The sequence below is a fragment of the Melanerpes formicivorus genome, unplaced genomic scaffold, assembly GCF_026170545.1.
Source record: "Melanerpes formicivorus ecotype bairdi unplaced genomic scaffold, bMelFor1.0.p_v2 SCAF_67, whole genome shotgun sequence".
NCBI classification, from domain to species: domain Eukaryota; kingdom Metazoa; phylum Chordata; class Aves; order Piciformes; family Picidae; genus Melanerpes; species Melanerpes formicivorus.
In genome coordinates, this window is record NW_027142419.1 from 347,099 (window position 1) to 368,938 (window position 21,840).

At 55.2% G+C, this 21,840-nt stretch overlaps 3 protein-coding genes across 4 annotated transcripts; 1 reads left to right on the plus strand and 2 right to left on the minus strand.

Moving 5' to 3' along the window:
- Positions 1-83: 83 nt before the first annotated feature.
- On the minus strand, positions 84-9,217 carry SLC66A1 (solute carrier family 66 member 1). 2 transcript variants are annotated; one of them, XM_068162713.1, is made up of 9 exons: positions 9,016-9,217; positions 7,199-7,505; positions 6,144-6,381; positions 4,877-5,006; positions 4,603-4,687; positions 2,110-2,264; positions 1,833-1,925; positions 1,284-1,469; positions 84-721 (listed from the first exon to the last, which is right to left on the minus strand). In XM_068162713.1, the coding sequence occupies exons 3-9, from the start codon at positions 6,311-6,313 to the stop codon at positions 614-616; spliced, it is 927 nt and encodes a 308-aa protein (XP_068018814.1). In that variant the 5' UTR covers positions 6,314-6,381; positions 7,199-7,505; positions 9,016-9,217; the 3' UTR covers positions 84-613. The 2 variants fall into 2 exon arrangements, with proteins under 2 accessions (XP_068018814.1, XP_068018813.1); XM_068162712.1 differs by having other exon boundaries at positions 7,199-7,549.
- Positions 9,218-9,999: 782 nt separating this feature from the next.
- AKR7A2 (aldo-keto reductase family 7 member A2) lies at positions 10,000-17,155 on the plus strand. The gene is made up of 7 exons (XM_068162714.1): positions 10,000-10,248; positions 11,681-11,868; positions 12,331-12,435; positions 14,226-14,322; positions 14,426-14,522; positions 15,413-15,542; positions 16,397-17,155. The coding sequence occupies exons 1-7, from the start codon at positions 10,026-10,028 to the stop codon at positions 16,556-16,558; spliced, it is 1,002 nt and encodes a 333-aa protein (XP_068018815.1). The 5' UTR covers positions 10,000-10,025; the 3' UTR covers positions 16,559-17,155.
- On the minus strand, positions 17,100-21,838 carry MRTO4 (MRT4 homolog, ribosome maturation factor). Its single transcript, XM_068162715.1, has 8 exons — positions 21,783-21,838; positions 21,646-21,704; positions 21,468-21,571; positions 21,301-21,382; positions 20,816-20,883; positions 19,748-19,899; positions 17,770-17,846; positions 17,100-17,433 (listed from the first exon to the last, which is right to left on the minus strand). Exons 1-8 carry the CDS (start codon positions 21,808-21,810, stop codon positions 17,275-17,277), a joined length of 729 nt encoding a protein of 242 aa, XP_068018816.1. The 5' UTR covers positions 21,811-21,838; the 3' UTR covers positions 17,100-17,274.
- Between the last annotated feature and the right edge of the window lie 2 nt (positions 21,839-21,840).

A 21,840-nucleotide genomic window follows, 5' to 3' on the forward strand; every position in this document is an offset into this window, starting at 1 on the left:
CCAGAGAAGTGGGGGCTGTGAGGAGCCCTGAGGATGATGCAGGAGCTGCCAGATGAGCCAGCCAAATAAACCCAAAGCAGGCAGGTGGGACAAGGACTTGTTTTGTTTTACAGGCATGAGCTGTGCTGGTTAAAGAGGTCTTTGGTTAGGTTTGCTCCTTCCTTCTGAACTGGCTCCAGGCACTGCTGCACCTTCCAGCAACAGCTCAGGGGAGGGGACACGAGGCCCACAGGGAGGGAGTGCTTGTGGTTGTGGCAGGTTGGTCACCTCTGTCCCCTGCCTGTAAGCTCCTCAGGCTCTGCCAGCACCAAGGAAGCTCCAGATCACCCCTGAGAGGCACAGGTGGAGCTGAAGTGAAAGAGGTCAGCTGTGGCAGGCAAGAGCAGCAAGGAGCAGCTTCTGAGGTATCAAGTAAGTCCCTGCTTATCCCAATTGCATCATTGGTACCAAAGGGGCACTGAGGTCTCCCAGCAGCATCTTCTGCCACCTCAGTGTCTTAGCAGCACAACAAGTCAGCCACTGGCCCAGGTCCTCTTCTCCCAAGAGCCAGCAGGATGCAGGGGCTGGTTTGCCTGGTGGTAAGCCCAGATCTCTTGTCTGCTTCACCCTGCCCTCACTGCTTGGTCAGCTCTCCAGGCTGACCCTGCTCTCCCAGAAGAGCTTCCCTCTCTTCATGGCTGTCTGGTCTTCCTTTCTGATAAGCAAGGAACTGGAAGGAGATCTGAGCAGAGGTTAAGGCTCTTCACACAAGCAGGAGTGGATCCCTGTGGTGTGTTTGGCCTCAGCACCTGACACAGGGCTGCTTGTGCCCACAGAGGTGGGAGCAAGGCAATGAGCTGAAGGGGCTGGCAACGAAGGGGCTGCCAAGGGGCTGGCAGGAAGGGAGCTCTGGAGACCACTGAGTCCAACCCTGCTGCCAGAGCAGGATCACCCAGGGCAGGGAACACAGGAACACATCCAGGTGGGGCTTGAAAATCTCCAGGGAAGGAGATGACTCCACAGCCTCTCTGGGCAGCCTGTTCCAGGGCTCCAGCACCCTCACACCAAAGAACTTTCTCCTCTTGTTGAGGTGGAAGCCCCTGTGTTCCAGTTCATGTCTGTTGCCCCTTGTTGGTAAAGAGCCCTCTGAAACAGCCAGCAAATGACTCCCTGGCATGCACAGCTCAGAAGCAGCTGCTGAGCAGCATCCCCCACCCAGCCCTGCCCTGAGAAGGGATGGCTCCCTGCAAGGCCCTGCAGCTGGGACACGATGCTGGAGGCAAGTGCTGGCAGGGAAAGGATACAACCACGTCGAGGGACAGGACCCCCAGGCTGCCCACCAGCCAGGGCAGGTGGTGCAGGATGTAGTCACCTTCACCTTGCCCTGGCTCAGGGTTCTTCAGGAGGACACTGAGGCCATAGAGTAAGTTCCCCAACATCACCAGGGCAAAGAGGGAGTAGGAGACCCCAACGGTGGACTTCCTCTTGTACTGGAAGAAGAGGGGCCAGAGAGAGGAGCTTGGGTGCAGCTCTCCCAAGCATCACTAGTAAGCAGTTGTTAGTCACCCTCCTCCCCAGATAAAGAGTGGAGGTGGTGACTCAATGCTCAGAGCCTTGTAGTTCCCCTTGTGCTTGTAAGTAAAGGCAAAAGGAAAGCCCCCCCCTCAACACCTTGGTCTGTTACAGGGAGGGGAGAAACCTGAGTCAGGTTTTGGAGCAGAAATACAGAAAGCAGAACCATCAGAGGTGGGGACCTGGGAGCTCTGAGCAAAGAGGAGAGGCATGAAGGCAGGGTTTGAGATCTCAGGGCCCCAGGGGTCCCCATCCTGCCCCACTCACGGTGTGCCACTCACGTTGGTGTAGATCTGGGGCAGGCGGGAGCAGAGGTACAGCACAGAGGAGATGGAGCCAATGGTGAAGCCAATGATCTCACTCCTGCTGAAGGGCTGCAAGGCAAGGAGCTGCTTTCAGGTGCTCACCTCCCACAGCACAGCTCAGGGCAGGGCAACAGCAGGGCCAACCCCAGCCCCTAATCTCCCCATCTATCCCTTGTCCCACTGATTGTTGACCCACCCCACTGGTTGCTTCATCCTCTCTCCCCTCATCACCCAGATTTAGGAACCAGCTCACCTTCAGCCCCAGCTCATCCACATGGGCAGACAGCAGAGACCTCCCCTTAAAGGTCACAGGGTCCTGTGGCACAGCAGCACCTCTGCCCAGGAAGGAGAGAGTCGACAGCGTCCCCAGGGAGAGGAAGAGGAAGGCTGCGTTGATCGGGGCAGGGGCTGCAGGGAATGGAGCAGAGCCTGGTGAGGAAGGGCTCCTCCCCCAGCCCCCAGCCAGCCCAGCAGCTCTGAGCCTCAGAATCATTGCTTGGGTTGCAAAAGCCTCCAAGATCACCCAGTCCAACCATCACCCCACCACCACCATGGCCATCAAACCATGGCCCCAATGCCCTATCTCTTGAACACCCCCAGGGATGGGACTCCCCCACCTCCCTGGGCAGCCTGTGCCAATGCCTGACCACTCCTGCTCCTCATGTCCCACCTAAACCTCCCCTGGCACACTCTCCCTCTATCACTTGACACTAGGGAGAAGAGAGCAACCCCCACCTCACTCCAACCTCCTTTCAAGGAGTTGTAGAGAGCAGAGAGGTCTCTCCTCAGGCTGAACAACCCCAGGTCCCTCAGCTGCTCCTCCCCAGCCCTGTTCTCCAGACCCTTCCCCAGCTTTGTTGCCCTTCTCTGGACCTCCTCCAGCACCTCACTGTCCTTGGAGTGAGGGGCCTGAAACAGAAGCCAGTACTCAAGGTGTGGCCTCACCAGTGCCCAGTCCAGGGGGGATAAGTGCCAGGTGCTGCACTTTGGCCACAACAACCCCAGGCAGAGATACAGGCTGGGGGCAGAGTGGCTGAGAGCTGCCAAACAGAGAGGGACCTGGGGGTGCTGATTGACAGCTGCCTGAACATGAGCCAGCAGTGTGCCCAGGGGGCCAAGAAGGCCAAGGGCATCCTGGCCTGCAGCAGGAAGAGTGTGGCCAGCAGGAGCAGGGAAGTCCTTGTGCCCTGTGCTCAGCACTGCTTAGGCCACACCTGGAGTCCTGTGTGTCCAGGTCTGGGCTCCTCAATTTAAGAAGGACATTGAGAGACTTGAAGGTGTCCAGAGAAGGGCAAGAAAGCTGGGGAGGGGTCTGGAGCACAGCCCTGGGAGGAGAAGCTGAGGGAGCTGGGGTTGCTTAGCCTGGAGAAGAGGAGGCTCAGGGGAGACCTTCTTGCTTTCTGCAACTCCCTGAAGGGAGGTTGGAGCCAGCTGGGGGTTGGTCTCTTCTCCCAGGCACCCAGCACCAGAACAAGAGGCCACAGTCTCAAGCTGCACCAGGGGAGGTTTAGGCTGGAGGGGAGGAGAAAGTTCTTCACAGAGAGAGTTGTTGGCCACTGGAATGTGCTGCCCAGGGAGGTGTTGGAGTCCCCATCCCTGGAGGTGTTCCAGAGGGGACTGGATGTGGCACTTGGTGCCATGGTCTAGCCATGAGGTCTGTGGTGCCAGCTTGGACTCGATGATCCTCGAGGTCTCTTCCAACCTTAGTGAGACTGTGATAATCCCTGCCCTGGTGCTGCTGGCCACAGCACTGCTGATCCATGCCAGGCTGCTGGTGGTCTTCTTGGCCCCCTGAGCATGCAACTGATGATGCTCACCCAGCTGGGCAAGAAAAGGACCATGTGGGTGCCAGGAGGCCCTCTGGGTACTGAGACCTCCAAGCTCTCTTATCTCTGTGGTGGCACAGCCAGCAGGAGTGACTGGGGCTCTGCTGGGGGCACTTTAGCTGGCAGTGACAGGGGTAGCTGTGAGCTACCAGGGAGGAAACTGCCCCTGTCTCAGCTGGGGAGAGCACTCCAGTTTCCATGGGTTTAGGGCTATGAAAGATCATTCTCCCCCTCTAAAAGCTTTTGACCATCCCAAGTCACAACACAGCACATTCACATCCCTGCCAGGCCAAGCAAGGCTTGTGTTACATGGTGTGAAGCAGCTCTTCAGCACTGGCAGAACTGTAGGTAGCTGACAGGCCAAGTGTCAGCTGGTGTAACACCTTTAGGTGGCTTTAGTAAGTTAAATCAGGGTCCTGAGGGAGTCCTTGCTTGTAGCTCACAGAAAGCTGCAAGCCTAAAACAGTGAATTTCCTCTTGGTAGTTTCAGCCTTGCAAGAACTGCTCAGCTTCCCTTTTTCACCCCATCCCAACTGGGAGGAGCTTCTCCACTCCCTGCAAGAGGAGTGCAGATCCCAAACCAGCCCTTAAAGAGCCCTTTAAACAGCCCTCTGGCCTGCTGTCTCCAGCTGCAGGATGGAGCCACCACACAACTGCAAGGAATTTCCTTCTGCCCTTTGTGCAGCTCCCACTGGGTTTGTTTTCAACCTGAACACTGCCAAGTGGCATTCTGCAGAAGCTCCAGGCATGGCCAGCAGCTATCACAGATGCTCAGGTTACCTAAGAACCCAGCAAGCAGTAAGTCATCTAACAGCTGCCTCAAAGCATCTCTGCCCCAAGGCATCTCCCCCCAGGGATTCCTTCCCCTCCTGGCTGCACAGCTCCAAGGGGAGCACACTGCCCTGGTAACCCCAACTCACATCCACTCCTGTTCTTCACTTTGTAGTAGAAGTAGAGAGAGAGCATCACCAGGTCTGCCAGCACGTAGTAAATAGCTGTGTAAACCTGTGGGGAGAAGGGACAGCTCCAGCTGATGGCTGGGATGAGCCAGCACCCCTGGGAGCAACCCCAGGGGGAGAAGGGAGCACTTCAGGGCTGGTTGGGTCACTGGATGAAGCAGCACCCATCCCATGGCTCCTCCCCAGAGCCTGGAGTGTTGGAGAGCTGACCCAAGCTCACCACTTCACTCAGTACCTGCAGAGGCAACTGATGAGCCAGGAAGGAACCAATAAGGTTTAGGAGGTCTCCACCCAGCCATCCCAGCAGGAAATATATGGAGAGAGCTCTGTCCATGATGCCTGTTTTGCAGGCTTGGTAAAACTGCCTGCAGAGAGAGAGTTGGGCAGAGAGACAAACCATAAACCCTGGGTGGTTCAGTGCTACCTGGGAGCCATCCCCAGCTTTCCCTGACACTCTGACCTGGATCATTTCACAATCTCCACTCCAGGGGGCTGGGAAAGCAGAGATCTCCTTTAGCAAAGCTACCTGCTGCCCTGCAAACTGAGCCCTGCAAGAAGTCTTGTGACCCACTGGCTGCTTGCAGCAATCCCTCAGGCTCAAGCCCTCCTGATCTGTCCCTCATGGTGGGGGCAGAAAGCAGCAAGGAGGGACACCAGTTGCAGAAACCACCTCTCTGGTTACAAAATGGACCAAGATCCAGCACAACCCCCCCCAGGTCACCCTCTGCCACTGCTGTCCCAGCACTTCCAAGAAGCCCAGGGGCTGCTGGAAACATTCCTTCCCCAGGTCTGACCTGCAAAGACTGCATTGCAGTTGGCTTACGTGGGCTCTTCCAGCTGCCAAGCTTAGCAATAACAATGTAATAGCACCTATGACACGAGGGATCTGGAGGTGCTGGAAGGTGTCCAGAGCAGGGCCAGGAGGAGGAGCAGAGGGCTGGAGCTGCTCTGCTGTGAGGACAGACTGAAGGAGTTGGGGCTGTTCAGTCTGGAGAAGAGAAGGCTCTGAGGTGACCTCATTGTGGCCTTCCAGGATCTGAAGGGGGCTACAGGAGGGCTGGGGAGGGACTGCTCAGGATCTCAGGCAGTGATAGGACTAGGGGGAATGGAATGAAGCTGGAGGTGGGGAGATTGAGGCTGGAGGGGAGGAGGAAGTTCTTCACCATGAGAGTGGAATGGGTTGTCCAGGGAGGTGGTTGAGGCCCCAGCCCTGGAGGTGTTTGCAGCCAGGCTGGCTGAGGCTCTGGCCAGGCTGATCTAGTGTGGGGTGTCCCTGCCCATGGCAGGGGGGTTGGAACTGGCTGAGCCTTGTGGTCCCTTCCAACCCTGACTGATTCTATGAACCAAAGTCCCGGGGGGTTGTGCTGCCTCCTCCCTCTCCTCCCGGTTAAACCCACCTTGTTCCAAGCCCAGATTGCCTTTGCTGGGAAGATTTAACACCCCTGGCAGCTCGTGCCAGGGGCATCTGGGGCCAGGGGGAGGGCCTGGGGAGCGATGCTTACGGAAAGGAGGCAGCTGCAAAGCAGAGGATGGAGAGCAGCCCCAGGAGGACGCTGGCGATGTCCCGGCCGTCCTGGGCGCACTCGTTGAACACATCCATCACCCACCGGGATCCATTGGGACAGTCAGAAAGATTCCCAGGGAGAACACCCCTCCAGCTCCCTGGGCCCATGGCCTCTGGCTCTTGGCTCCACTGAGGAAGGTTTGTCAGTGTCTGGCAGTGAAACTGTTGGGGTAACACTGAAAAAAAAACCCCACCCCACAGGAACAGAGGAAAAGTGAAGCAAAACTGGGGGCAGAACAGCTCTGTATGAGCAGCAGACTCATGGGTCCTCTGGCTTGTGTTATAAACACCCTCAGTTTTGGGGCAGCACAACTTAATTTTGCATCTGGTGTTACAAGTGGGGCAGGAAGCCTGGCAGCCAGGCAGAGTTCTTTAACTCAAAGAGAGGAAAAATCAAACGAGCAGGGCCAGGGAGGGGATTCTGCCCCTCTGCTCCACTCTGCTGAGACCACAGCTGGAGCTCTGGGGCCAGGTCTGGAGCCTCTGTGCCAGGAAGGATGTGGAGGTGCTGGAAGGTGTCCAGAGAAGGGCCACGAGGAGGAGCAGAGGGCTGGAGCTGCTCTGCTGTGAGGACAGACTGAAGGAGTTGGGGTTGTGCAGGCTGGAGAGGAGAAGGCTCCCAGGAGACCTCATTGTGGCCTTCCAGGATCTGCAGGGGGCTCCAAGAAAGCTGGGGAGGGACTTTTGAGGGTGTCAGGGAGGGATAGGACTGGGGGGGATGGAAACAAAATAGAAATGGGTAGATTGAGATTGGCTGTGAGGAAGAAGTTGTTGTCCATGAGGGTGGTGAGAGCCTGGCACAGGCTGCCCAGGGAGGTGGTGGCAGCCTCCTGCCTGGAGGTGTTTGCAGCCAGGCTGGAGGTGGCTGTGAGCAACCTGCTGTGGTGTGAGGTGTCCCTGCCCATGGCAGGGGGGTTGGAGCTGGCTGAGCCTTGAGCTCCCTTCCAACCCTAACAATTCTATGAAACCCAGCCTCCCAGATTAGCAACTTACCTCTTGCTGACAGCCTTTTGGAGCTTGTCTTTTGCTTTGGAAATCCACTTTTTCCACAAATTCACCTTTTTTTTCCCCTCCCCTTCTGTGTGGTTTTACTCACAAATCCACCACTTCTTCACAAACTTGCCTGGTTTACAGATCTGTAGTTTGCTCAGAAACTTGCTGCTTTCCTCCCCCCAAAAATCAGTTCTTTGGTCAGAAACTTGCTGCTTTCCTTCCCCCCAAAAATCAGTTCTTTGGTCAGAAACTTGCTGCTTTCCTTCCCCCCAAAAATCAGTTCTTTGGTCAGAAACTTGCTGCTTTCCTTCCCCCACAAATCAGTTCTTTGGTCAGAAACTTGCTGCTTTCCTTCAAAATAGAATAGAATAAAATGAAAAAATAAATAATGATAATTAAAAAAATAAATTCAAATAAATGACACAAAATAAAATAGATAAATAAAAAATAAAATAGAATAACTAAAGAAGAGGAAAATAACTAAAGAGAAGGAAACAAAGTAAAGAAGAGGAAAATAAAATAACTAAAGAAGAGGGAAATAACTAAAGAAGAGGGAAATAACTAAAATAAGTCAGCTTTTTGGTCAGAAACTTGATGTTTTCCTTCTAAAAGAGAATAAAAGAGAATAAAAGAGAGATCAGCTGTTTGGTCAGAAACTCACTGTTTTCCTTCAAAAAGAGAGGGAGAGGGAGGAAAAGAGAGAGAGGGAGAGGGAGGAAAAGAGAGAGAGGGAGAGGGAGGAAAAGAGAGAGAGGGAGAGGGAGGAAAAGAGAGAGAGGGAGAGGGAGGAAAAGAGAGAGAGGGAGAGGGAGGAAAAGAGAGAGAGGGAGAGGGAGGAAAAGAGAGAGAGGGAGAGGGAGGAAAAGAGAGAGAGGGAGAGGGAGGAAAAGAGAGAGAGGGAGAGGGAGGAAAAGAGAGAGAGGGAGAGGGAGGAAAAGAGAGAGAGGGAGAGGGAGGAAAAGAGAGAGAGGGAGAGGGAGGAAAAGAGAGAGAGGGAGAGGGAGGAAAAGAGAGAGAGGGAGAGGGAGGAAAAGAGAGAGAGGGAGAGGGAGGAAAAGAGAGAGAGGGAGAGGGAGGAAAAGAGAGAGAGGGAGAGGGAGGAAAAGAGAGAGAGGGAGAGGGAGGAAAAGAGAGAGAGGGAGAGGGAGGAAAAGAGAGAGAGGGAAAGGGAGGAAAAGAGAGAGAGGGAAAGGGAGGAAAAGAGAGAGAGGGAAAGGGAGGAAAAGAGAGAGAGGGAAAGGGAGGAAAAGAGAGAGAGGGAAAGGGAGGAAAAGAGAGAGAGGGAAAGGGAGGAAAAGAGAGAGAGGGAAAGGGAGGAAAAGAGAGAGAGGGAAAGGGAGGAAAAGAGAGAGAGGGAAAGGGAGGAAAAGAAAGAGAGGGAAAGGGAGGAAAAGAAAGAGAGGGAAAGGGAGGAAAAGAAAGAGAGGGAAAGGGAGGAAAAGAAAGAGAGGGAAAGGGAGGAAAAGAGAGAGGAAAGGAGAGAAAAAGATATCAGCTGCTTGGTCAGAAACTTGCTGTTTTCCTTCACAAAATAGAACAGAATAAAGCAGAATAAAACAGAATAAAACAGAATAATAGGCTGTTAGGTCAGAAACTTGCCTCTTTTCCTTCCCCCCCTACCACCCTTCCCCCCCTACCACCCTTCCCCCCCCAGTCAATTCTTTGGTCAGAAACTTGCCGATTTCCTTCAAAATTAAAATGAAATGGAATAAAATAAACCAAAATAAACCAAACTAAACCAAACCAAACCAAACCGAACCAAACCGAACCGAATCAGCTGCTCGCTCGCCCCCGCTCCAAGCCCAGCCGCCGTTTACCTCGCAACTTTGTGAGGACTTCCCGGGCTCTGCCGCCCCGCCGCTTAGTTTGAAGAGGTTGAAGGGTTGTTCTGTCGGGAAGTTCTAAAGGGTTTAATTTTTTGCTGTTTACCGGCCTGCTTTTCCCTGAAACTTCTTGGTTTTACCTCAAACTTGCTCGCTTTAGGGAGCCGGCGGCGGGCGGAACGGGGAGGGCGGAACAGGGAGGGCCGAACAGGGAGGGCGGAACCGCCGCCGCCTCGGCGCATGCGCGCAAGGCGGGCAAAGCGCCCTCTAGAGCCGCAGCCCTGGCTGTTCTCTGGGCGCTCAGCCGCTGGGGACCTGGAGGGCGCTCAGCCGCTGTGAGGACCTGGAGGGCGCTGTGAGGAGCTGCGCCAAGCAGCAGTGCACAGCAGGCAGCTCTCAGCCACCAGGACCCTTGCTGTGTGGCAAGGGAAGAGGTCTGTGGGAGGCCAAGCAGATGTTGTGTGGTTCGCTGCTTCGTGAGACAGGGACAAACGGCTCTGCCAAGCCCAGCTCTGGGACCCTGCGCAGCTGGGGTGGGAAGCAGCAGCCAGACAGCCTCCCTACGGGCAGGGGCTGCGGCTCTGCAGTTGCTGGGGGGGGGGGGGCTCCTGGTGATTAGAAAGGTGGAGAGAGGAGGACAAGAAGCCAGCTGGGAGCAGCAGCTCCTTCTGCAGGGTGCTGCTGGGAGGGGGCAGCTGAGGGTGAGATTGGGTTGCACCCTCACCCTGGAGGTGTTTGCTGCTGGACTTTCAGGCAAGGCTGAGAGCAGGGCAGGGGGTGGCTCCTAGACTGGGGGACTGTTGGGGGGTTGCTGCCATCATCTGCTGAGTGGCTTTGGGCTCAGCTGAGGGGAGGGAGGGAGGGAGGAGGATAATAAAAGGGATCAGCTGCGATAATAAAAGGGATCAGCTGCTTGGTCAGAAACTTGCTGTTTGCCTTCAAAGAGAGCTCCTCTAGGGGGCGCTGTGCCCGCCGTGCGCGCATGCGCCGGGGCGGCGGCGGCGATGGCTATGGCCGCGACGGCTATGGCGGCAAGCGGCGGAGTGCGGCCCGGCGTGGTGCTGGGCACCATGGAAATGGGGCGCCGGGCAGGGCCTGAGGTCAGCGCCACGCTCCTCCGCGCTTTCCTCCGCCGGGGCTACCGCCTCCTGGACACCGCTTATATGTACGCGGGGGGGGAGTCGGAGAAAATCCTGGGGGCGCTGCTGGCGGCTGGCACGGAGCCCGGTAACGACCCGGGGGGGGGTGGTCGTTGTGGGGCTGCGGGGAGTTGGACATGGTGGGGGCAGGCTTGGGGGAGAGAGGTGGTCGCTGTCAGGTTGACAGTGGCGCTGGAGAGAAGGGACTTTGGTCAGGCTTCTTCCATGAGGAGGAAAAGGCTTCCCCGGGGTCCCTTGGGGGAGGAGGAAAAGGCTTCCCTGGGGCTGCTCGATGAGGAGGAAAAGGCTTCCCCGGGGCTGCTTCGTGAGGACTGTTCCTTGAGTACTGTGTTCAGGTCTGGGCTGCTCAGTTTAAGAAGGACATTGAGGCTCTTGAAGGTGTCCAGAGAAGGGCAAGAAAGCTGGGGAGGGGTCTGGAGCACAGCCCTGTGAGGAGAGGCTGAGGGAGCTGGGGTTGCTTAGCCTGCAGAAGAGGAGGCTCAGGGGAGACCTTCTTGCTCTCTGCAACTCCCTGCAGGGAGGTTGGAGCCAGGTGGGGGTTGGTCTCTTCTCCCAGGCAGCCAGCACCAGGACAAGAGGACACAGTCTCAAGCTGTGCCAGGGGAGGTTTAGGCTGAAGGTTAGGAGAAAATTCTTCACAGAGAGAGTTGTTAGCTATTGGAATGTGCTGCCCAGGGAGGTGGTGGAGTCCCCATCCCTGGAGGTGTTCAAGAGGGGATTGGATGTGGCACTTGGAGCCATGGTTTAGTAGTCATGAGGTCTTGGGTGAGAGGTTGGACTTGATGATCTTTGAGGTCTCTTCCAACCTTATTGATTCTGTGATTCTAGGAGCAGGGGCTTCCCTGGCCCTGTTCCATGAGGAGCAGAGGCTTCCCTGGCTCTGTTCCATGAGGAGCAGGGGCTTCCTTCCCTGGGTCTGATTCCTGGGAAGGATCTTCTATGGAGAAGGATTTTCCCCTGTCCGGCTGAGACTGTCCCTGAGGAAAAGGGCTTTCCCTCAAGCTTCAGGCCTGAGGAGAAAGGTCTTCCCTGCCAGGCTGGCAAGGTCCCTGAGGAAAAGGGCTTTCTCTTAAACCCATTGTCTGAGGATAAGGTTTTCCCCCAGCAGGCCAGCACTGTCCCTGAGAAGGAGCTTTATCTGGGCCCATTCCCTGAGAGGGTCTTCCCTGCTGGGCTGGCACTGTGTAGGGAGGGGCTTTCCACTAAGTGTTCCCTGAGGAGGAGGGTATTCCCCAGGTCACCATCCTGAGGAGAAAGGTCTTCCCTTCCAGGCTGACACCATCCCTGAGGGGAAGGGAGTCCCATGTTAGTGCTGACTCTGGGCCTTGAGGAGAAAGTGCCTCTCCAGGGCAGACCTGCAGTCCCTAAGCACAAGGCTTCTCCTGAGGAGAAGGGCCTTCCCTGGAACAGCTCAGGCAGTGCTTGCACCATGCTCCTTATCCCCATTCCCTTCCTGAAGCTGGAAGTGTCCCTGCTCACTCTCTCTTTCTCTCTGCCAGTGGAAGTTGCCACCAAAGCCAACCCCTGGGACGGGAAGACGCTGAAGCCTGACAGTGTGCGATCCCAGCTGCACACATCCTTGGAGAGGCTGAAGAGGAAGAGTGTGGAGCTCTTCTACCTCCATGCCCCTGACCATGACACCCCAGTGGAGGAAACCCTGCGTGCCTGCAACGAGCTGCACAAAGAAGTAAAGTGGGGACTCCCAGCCTGGACCATCTCTTGATCTTCTCCCACCACCTGTTTTAAACCAGGGCTGCTTGTGCTCTTGTGCAGCCCTGGCTTTGCTCAGCAGTAGGAAGGGGGCACAGAGGTGACCAGGGCAGAGCACTGTGTTGCATGGTCACGTGGTGCACTTTGTTCTCAAAGGCTCTTGCAAAGGTTGGGGCATCTGAACTTTGCTTTCAGCTGTGACAAGTGACTAAGCTCAGGGTTGGGCATGGGTGAAGCATTCACCCAGCAGGGCCATTTTATATGAACCAGGGGAAAGATTGGAGTCAGGTCTTAGAATTCACAGCCATCTAGAAGAGGAGAGCAGACAACTCAACTCATGCTCAGTGATTAACCTTTGCACCACCTGCATCTTGCACTGCCTGGGTACACATTAACTTTAAACCCCCCCCAGAACTGAACAGCTTTTATTCCTCTGCAGGGAAAGTTTAAAGAACTTGGTCTGTCAAACTATGCTGCATGGGAGGTGGCAGAAATCTGCACCATCTGCAAATACAACAACTGGGTGATGCCAACTGTCTACCAGGTGAGGATTGCCATGGTCAGGTGAGGATTGCCATGGTCAGGTGAGGATTGCCATGGTCTGGCAAGTCCTTTGTTAAGGGTGAGATGAACCAAATGCAAAGAATATGAGAACAGCTTATGGATGGTGCTGTGTCCTCACAGCAGTGGTCAAGCATGGGGGGGAAGGGTCTAGGAGCCCCACATTTTAAATCATAGTATCATAGTGTCAGTCAGGGTTGGAAGGGACCACAAGGATCAGCTAGTTCCAACCCCCCTGCCATGGGCAGGGACACCCCACACTAGAGCAGCCTGGCCAGAGCCTCAGCCAGCCTGGCCTTAAACACCTCCAGGGACAGGGCCCCAGCCACCTCCCTGGACAACCCATTCCAGGGCTTCACCACTCTCATGGGGAAGAACTTCCTCCTCCCCTCCAGCCTCAATCTCCCCACCTCCAGCTTCGTTCCATTCCCCCTAGTCCTATCACTGCCTGAGATCCTGAGCAGTCCCTCCCCAACCTTCCTGTAGCCCCCTTCAGATCCTGGAAGGCCACAATGAGGTCACCTGGGAGCCTTCTCTTCTCCAGACTGAACAGCCCCAACTCCTTCAGTCTGTCCTCATAGATCAACCCTCTGTGTGCCAGGTACTGAGACAGAAGGGGAAGCTGCTGCAGTTAGCTGGGCAGTCCTTTTAGGACACACATGATTAGAGAGCTGTGAGGTCACTTCTCAGAAACAGCTGAATCTGTTTGTTGCTTGAGTCAGTGACTCCCTTGACATGGAACTTCAAACTTGCAGTAATCTGCAACTCTTCAGGAAGTCTGCTCCCAAGCAGGTGATAACCTTCTGTGACCTGAAACCACTCTCCTGGATAGGAGAATTACTGAGAAGGATGAGGAAAAGCCTGTTCTGTGTGCTCCTGCTTGCTGTCACGAGCTGGTGTTTGACAAAGGGCTACAAAGATGATTAGGGGACTGGCATCCTGGCCTGCATCAGGAAGAGTGTGGCCAGCAGGAGCAGGGAAGTCATTCAGCACTGCTTAGGCCACACCTGGAGTCCTGTGTCCAGTTCTGGGCTCCTCAGGTCAGGAAAGAGGTTGAGCTGCTGGAAGGTGTCCAGAGAAGGGCAAGAAAGCTGGGGAGGGGTCTGGAGCACAGCCCTGGGAGGAGAGGCTGAGGGAGCTGGGGTTGCTTAGCCTGGAGAAGAGGAGGCTCAGGGGAGACCTTCTTGCTCTCTCCAACTCCCTGAAGGGAGCTTGGAGCCAGGTGGGGGTTGGTCTCTTCTCCCAGGCAGGCACCCAGCACCAGAACAAGAGGCCACAGTCTCAATCTGTGCCAGGGGAAGTTTAGGCTGGATGTGAGGAAGTTCTTCCCAGCAAGAGAAATTGGCCATTGGGATGTGCTGCCCAGGGAAGTGGTGGAGTCCCCATCGCTGGAGGTGTTTAGGAGGAGACTGGATGGGGTACTTGGTGCCATGGTTGAGTTGATTAAGTGGAGTCTCCATCTCTGGAGACATTCAAAACCCACCTGGATGTGTTCCTGTGTGACCTTCTCTAGGTGACCCTGCCTTGGCACTGGTGGGTTGGTCTCAGTATCACAGTGTAACTTAGGTTGGAAAGGACCTTGAGGCTCATCGAGTCCAACCTATCAACACAGACCCCATGACTAGACCATGGCACCAAGTGCCACATCCAATGCCCTCTTGAACACCTCCAGGGATGGGGACTCCACCACCTCTTTGGGCAGCCCCTTCCTTCTCCAGAGGTCCCTTCCAACCCCTGCCTTTCTGTCACACCCTTTGTCTCTCACCTCTGCAGGGCATGTACAATGCCACCACTCGCCAGGTGGAAGCTGAGCTCTTCCCCTGCCTGAGGTACTACGGGCTGCGCTTCTACGCCTACAACCCGCTGGCAGGTAATGGGGGGGCAGCAAGGGTGAGATTTGGAGGCAAAACCATGCAAACTGGGGGCTGCAGTAGAGCCACCCCATGGCTGAAGGTGCTGCTGGCTCTTTGCAGGAGGGCTGTTGACTGGCAAGTACAAGTATGAAGACAAAGAGACACAGCCCACAGGAAGGTTCTTTGGGAACGACTGGGCCCAAGCCTACAGGAACAGGTACGTTTGGAGGGGGCCTGCAGGAGAGCTGGGGAGGGACTTTTGAGGGTGTCAGGGAGTGATAGCACTAGGGGGAATGGAGGAAAAAATAGAAAGGGGTAGATTCAGATTGGATGTGAGGAAGAAGTTGTTCCCCAGGAGGGTGGTGAGAGCCTGGCACAGGCTGCCCAGGGAGGTGGTGGAAGCCTCCTGCCTGGAGGTGTTTGCAGCCAGGCTGGAGGTGGCTGTGAGTAACCTGCTGGAGTGTGAGGTGTCCCTGCCCATGGCAGGGGGGTTGGAACTGGCTGAGCCTTGAGGTCCCTTCCAACCCTGACCATTCTATGACTCAGGTCTATGGTTCAGCCCCAGGCTTGGCAGAGTTAGAGAACGGTTGGACTCCACAACCCTTCCCAAGCAAAAGGATTCTGTGACTCTGATTCTCCAGAGGACACTTAGGGAAGTGATGTCACTTAGACTGTGAGGAGTTCCCCTACCTTTTTCAGCCTGGAGGTGTTTGCAGCCAGGCTGGATGTGGCTGTGAGCAACCTGCTGTGGTGTGAGGTGTCCCTGCCCATGGCAGGGGGGTTGGAGCTGGCTGAGCCTTGAGGTCCCTTCCAACCCTGACAGTTCTGTGATTCTAATAATGGGCTTAGAGGAAGCAAAACTGAGCCAAGTTTGGGCAGTGATGATTTCTGCTCATGTGAGTGAGGCTGTGGCTTGTGACTGAGCTTTGCAGGGTGGTTTTTTTCAGGCTCAGCTTCCTCCCAGCTGACAGTGGGGGATAGCAGAAGTCCTCAGAGGTCACAAAAAGCTGCATGAGGCTTCCTGAAAGCCTTCTGTACTTGACTAGAATGTAGATCTGTGCTTCACTGGAGGTCCCAATGCAATGAGAGTGATTTCTCTTCTTGCAGGTACTGGAAAAAACACAATTTTCAAGGCATTGACTTAGTAGAAAGAGCTCTGAAAGATGCTTATGGCTCCAGTGCACCGAGCCTGACCTCTGCTGCTCTGCGCTGGCTGTACCATCACTCCAAACTGCAGGTGAGAGCCCAGCGTGGCCACAGCCAGCAGCCTGCACAAGAGCTGGGCAGCTGCTGTGGCACACAGAGGGGAAACATCTGTGTACAAGTGGTTATTGTTTAATCTGATGTCCCATGGGCTTGTGGCCTTCCAGAATGAGTGTTCCTGTGCCTGCCTGGCTGTAGGGGTGAGTCAGCTCTGTGTTTAACCCACAGAATCCTCTGTTCACAGGACTGGAAGTAGTAGAAGATATTAAGTGCAAATGAGAACTGTAGAAGGGACCTTAAAGATCATCCAGTTCCAACCCCCTGCCATGGACAGGGACTCCTCCCACCAGCCCAGGTTGCTCAAGGCCTCATCCAACCTGGCCTTGAACAGCTCCAGAGAGGGGGCATCTACAACCTCACTGTGCAAGCTGTTCCAGTGTCTCACCCTCACTTCCTCATCTCCAGTCTACATCTCCCCTCTTACAGCTTTAATCCATTCCTCCCCATCCTATCACTACAATCCTTTGTAGAAAGTCCCTTCCTAGCTTTCTTGTAGGCACCCTTCAGGAACTGGGATCCTGGTTTCCTACCCAGATGACTTCCCTGCATGCAGGTGGCTTCCATTATCATCTGACTGAGAAATTCCTGCTTCTATCTCAAAAGCCGTCCCTCTAGCCCCTAGCAAAACAGGATGTGGCAGCTTTGGAGGAGCTTGGCATGACTTGGGAGATGTTTGTGTGAACAGAACTTTGTGGTGTCAGCTGCCCAAACATCCAGGAGTTCCTGTGTGTGCCTTACTGGAAAGAAGCATTTAAAGCTTGGCCTGTGGCAGCTGGGGTGCTGAACTGCATTGCTTTTAGGTACAGCAACTCCTCTTGTGCTTTGCAGGGCTCTCTTGGAGATGCAGTGATCGTTGGGATGTCCAACCTGGAGCAGCTAGAGCAGAACCTTGACTGCAGTGAGGAGGGTCCCCTGCTGCCAGCTGTGGTGGAAGCCTTTGACAAAGCCTGGAACCTGACTGCACACGACTGCCCCAACTACTTCCGCTAGAGCCTGGGCTAGGGGTGAGAAAGCAGAGGCGTGGGGGTGGGGAGTGGAGCACAGGTCTCTCAAAGCAGCTGCTCCCTTCATCCCCTGTGCAAATGGGCTGTGATTTTCCCTGTCTTAATGAAGCTTTGTAGGATCCACTACAGCTGTCAGCACTTGCTGTGCTGGGCCATGCCTTACTGCTCCTCCCCTCGTGGGCCATCAGCTCTAGGCCACACGCTCAGCGGTGACTTATGCTCTGGACACATACAGGAGTGAAGGCCCCAGTTCTACTTCAGTATGATCTCAAATCATGTCCCTTCTAACACAGACCCTCTCTCTCAACTGTGCTGGCTGGCCTCTCTCTGTAGTTTTGATATTTGAGCCCAGTAGCTTCTTCTGAAGCTCCTACCAGAAAAGAAGACCCAACCCTTCAGCACCTTCCCCAGGGTCGGGGGTGCTGCGTTACACTGACACGCTTTCTGCCTAGCTGTGGTGTTTGAGGAGGCCATTTCCTCAGATCCCAGGGTTCTCAAACAGCCAACAGGCAGCAGTGAGAGCCAGCTGAAGTTTTAAAGGTAGATTTATATATAAAAAATAATAAATCCCATCATTAGCTCATCCCCAGAGAAGCTGATTTGGGCTGCTTGTCCTTCTCCTGGTGCAAAGGGAGAGGGGAAGCAGCCTCCTCTTTTTGTCTCTGAAGTAAACTGTCTGGAGTCCAAGCACCAGGGCTGCTGCTAGTCCTCAATGCTGTCATCATCATTGTCCTCCTCCTCTTCTTCCTCTTCCTCCTCCTCCTCTGTGTCTCCCACAAGCTTCTGGAAGGCTCCAGTCTCAGAATTCCACAGAAATTTGATGGTGACTTTGAACTCTGCCATCTCATAGCCAAAGAGTTTCTAGGGAAAAAAGGACCCAAAGGCATCACTCCTGCTCCCTTGTCTCCAGGGGCAGCCTGGCACACCCCCTTTTCTTGTGTAAATACTGCTCCCAGGTTTCTAGTGGTTTCCAGGTATTTGGTAACCACCACTTCCAGAGGGGGACTGCAGAGCAAAGCAAGACTGAGAATAGCTGCTGCAGCGTTTCAGCACTCCCAAGCAGGGAGTTTGCTGCACCCCACTGACTGCTCAGCTTCACTGAGGACACCAGACCATCCAGCCTTATTAAACTCAACAGTTACTTTGTCTCAGGGGAGGTGTGGGCTCACAGGGGTGCTACATCCCAATGTTACTCACCAGAACACGGGCTTGTTCAGGGGTGAGCACGTCCCCTTCTTTGCAGACTTCGTAATCTGAAAGCAGTGTCACCACTCCTGCAGGAACAGAACCTCTTGGAATAGCCTCACAAACAGTGGAGAAGCCTGAGCTCAGACTCACACGGTATCACAGGATAACTAAGGTTGGGAGAGACCTCGAGGATCATCCAGTCCAACCTATCAACACAGACCCCATGACTGGACCATGGCACCAAGTGCCACATCCAATCCCCTCTGGAACACCTCCAAGGATGGGGACTCCACCACCTCCCTGGGCAGCACATCCCAATGATGAACGACTCGCTCGGTGAAGAACTTCCTCCTCACCTCCAGTCTAAACCTCCCCTGGCACAGCTTGAGACTGTGTCCTCTTGTTCTGGTGCTGGCTGACTGGGAGAAGAGACCAACCCCCACCTGGCTACAACCACCTTTCAGGTAGTTGTAGAGGGCAATGAGGTCACCCCTGAGCCTTCTCCAGGCTAAGCAACCCCAGCTCCCTCAGCCTCTCCTCCCAGGGCTGTGCTCAAGGCCTCTCCCCAGCTTTGTTGCCCTTCTCTGGACACCTTCAAGTCTCTCAATGTCCTTCTTAAACTGAGGAGCCCAGAACTGGACACAGGACTCCAGGTGTGGCCTAAGCAGTGCTGAGCACAGGGCACAAGGACTTCCCTGCTCCTGCTGGCCACACTCTTCCTAATGCAGGCCAGGATGCTATTTGCCCTCTTGGCCACCTGGGCACACTGCTGGCTCATATTCAGGCAGCTGTCAACCAGCACCCCCAGGTCCCTCTCTGTTTGGCAGCTCTCAGCCACTCTGCTCCCAGCCTGTAGCTCTGCATGGGATTGCTGTGGCCAAAGTGCAGCCCCTGGCACTTGGACTTCTTGAATGCCATCCCATTGGATTCTGCCCATCTGTCCAGTCGGTCGAGGTCCCTCTGCAGAGCCTTTCTACTCTCTAACTGACCAACATCTGCTCCTAACTTGGTGTCAGCTGCAAACTTGATGACTGACTCGACCCCCTCATCCAGATCATCAATGAAGATGTTAAAGAGGATGGGGCCCAGCGCTGATCCCTGGGGGACACCACTGGTGCCTGGCTGCCAGCTGGTTGTGGCACCATTCACCACCACTCTCTGGGCTCAGCCTCCAGCCAGTTCCTAACCCAGCACAGAGTGCTGTGGTCCAAGCCACGAGCTGACAGCTTAGCCAGCAGTTTGCTGTGGGGGACGGTGTCAAAGGCCTCAAACTCAAACACTGCATGGCATCAGCCACCCAGGGCCAGTGTTAGTGTGCACCCCTAGAAGCTGGGTGAGACCAGCTCAGAGAGTCTCCCACGACAGGCTGCTGAATGCTCCAGGTTAGGCTGAACCTTGATAGTTACACTGAGGCTGGAATCTTGTACAAAGTTGGTTGTTTACTTGGCCTTTAACAGCAGTTTGGGAAGGATGGTGCACTGGGGTGGTGCAGCCTAGAGAAAAGGAGGCTGAGGAGAGACCTGGTTTTTTGCAGCTCCCAGAAAGGAGACTGGAGCCAGGTCAGGGTTGGTCACTTCCACCAGGGAACAAGTGGTAGGACGAGAGGAAATGGCCTCAAGCTGCACCAGGTTTAGGTTGGACATCAGCAGAAACTTCTTCAGTGAAAGGGTTCTCAAAGCCTGGCACAGGCTGCCCAGGGGGGTGGTTGAATCCCCATCCCTGGGGAAGTTTCAAAGCCAGAGAGATATGGTGCTGAGGTCCATGGCTTAGCCCCAGCCTTGGTTGGACTTGATCTTAAAAGGTCTTTTCACCTGAAGCAGTTCTCTGATTCTGAAAGCCCATACTACTTTCCAGCACCAGCTGAAGAAGGACACCATTCACTCTGTGTTCTAGACTCAATTCTCCTTGAACATTTAACAGTGTCCTTGGGAGACCTTACTTGCACAGACAAAGAACCCAACTGTTCCTGCGTGGCCCCTGCACCTACCTTTCTTTAAGGCTGTGGGCAATCCCAGCTGCCGTAGCTGAGGCTCCATGGAGTGGGGGAACTGCTCCAAGGGCCCTGTGTCCAGGCTGACTGTGTACGTTGCCTTGTTCCCTGCACGGGCAAAGTCCACCTCTCTGAATTTGGAGAACCACCTGAGAGGGTTAAGAAGGACTTGAGATGTGGAAACAACCTCCTGGGGGCTAAGACAGACAATCTGAACTTCCTCTGGAGGATGGCAAGAGGAAGACCAGCAGAAGGAGAGCGCTGTCTCAAGAGGAGCATCAAGTGAAGTCGTTGAGAGGCCAAAAGGCTGCTCAGCATCACAGTCTCACAGTATAACTTGGGTTGGAAAGGTCCTCGAGGATCATCGAGTCCAACCTATCAACACAGACCCCAGGACTAGACCATGGCACCAAGTGCCACATCCAATCTCCTCTTGAACACCTCCAGGGATGGGGACTCCACCACCTCCCTGGGCAGCACATCCCAATGACAAACGACTCGCTCGGTGAAGAACTTCCTCCTCACCTCGAGTCTAAACCTCCCCTGGCACAGCTTGAGACTGTGTCCTCTTGTTCTGGTGCTGGGTGCCTGGGAGAAGAGAGCAACCCCTTCCTGGCTACAATCACCTTTCAGGTAGTTGTAGAGGGCAATGAGGTCACCCCTGAGCCTCCTCTTCTCCAGGCTAAGCAACCCCAGCTCCCTCAGCCTCTCCTCACAGGGCTGTGCTCAAGGCCTCTCCCCAGCCTTGTTGCCCTTCTCTGGACACCTTCAAGTGTTTCGATGTCCTTCTTAAACTGAGGGGCCCAGAACTGGACACAGCACTCAAGGTGTGGCCTAACCAAAGCAGAGCACAGGGGCACAAGGACTTCCCTGCTCCTGCTGGCCACACTCTTCCTGATGCAGGCCAGGATGCCATCGGGCCCCCTGGGCACACTGCTGGCTCATATTCAGGTGGCTGTCGATCAGCACCCCCAGGTCCCTCTCTGTTTGGGAGCTCTCCAGCCACTCTGACCCCAGCCTGTAGCTCTGCATGGCAGCCCACAGCTCTGCCAGATGAGTACTTACTCATCCACCTCGTCCTTGGTGCGGTTAGTGAAGAGGAGACCAACTTCACCTCTCAGGTGTTTGCTGACCTGGAAGAAAGAGGCTAGCTGTGGGATGCTGGTAACACAAAAGGAAAGGAGGCTGAAGGAAGATTTCCTGAAAGGAAGCTGAAGCCTGGTGGGGGTTGGCCTCTTCTCCCAAGGCACAAGTGATAGGACAAGAGGAAATGGCCTCAAGTTGCACCAGGGGAGGTTTAGGTGGGACACAAGGAGCAGTTTCTTCCCCAAAGGGTTGTCAAGGCCTGGAAAAGGCTGCCCAGGGCAGTGGAGTCCCTCTCCCTGATGGAGTTTCAAAGCTGTGGAGATGTGGTGCTGAGAGGCATGGCTTAGTGGTGCTGGGTTAAGGATTGGACTCTATGATCTTAAAAGTCTCTTGCAACAAACAGCTCTCATTTCCCATGAGCGAGACATATCTTTGGGGCACACAGAATAACCCCCAGCCCCTACCTTATGCAGATTCTCCTTGTACTCGCTGCTCGGCTCACGTCCCAGCGCCACCATCATCACTTTGTTCTTCCCGAAGAAGATCCTGGGACAGGAGGAGGAGGCCGCTGTGAGCCCCCGGGCCGCGCTCCCCACTAGGGCAGCCCCCACCCGCCGTCATGCCGGCTCACCTGCTGTGCTTCCAGGCGTTCCGGACGTCCTTCAGCTTGTTGTTCCTCATGTTGGCAACGGAGAAGACAAAGATGTACTTGTAGGTGTCCACACATCGCCGCAGCTGCAAGGCAGGGGTTAGCCGGGACCGGGGAGCGGAGCGCCGGGTAGGGCCGAATGGGTCCGCGCCGCACTTACCTCAGTGATCAGCGCCTGCTTGGCTTCCAATCCCTTCCTGGGTGTCCGCGTCAGGGAGACTGCGAGGAGAGAAGCAAAAAGGCCGCGTTAGAGCGGGGATGGGGAGAGAGAAGCGAAGGAGGAGAAGGGGCGCTCACCTTTGCGGTCCCGCTTGGACTTCGGCATGGCGCCGCCGTGCTTCGAGGCCCCCTCGGC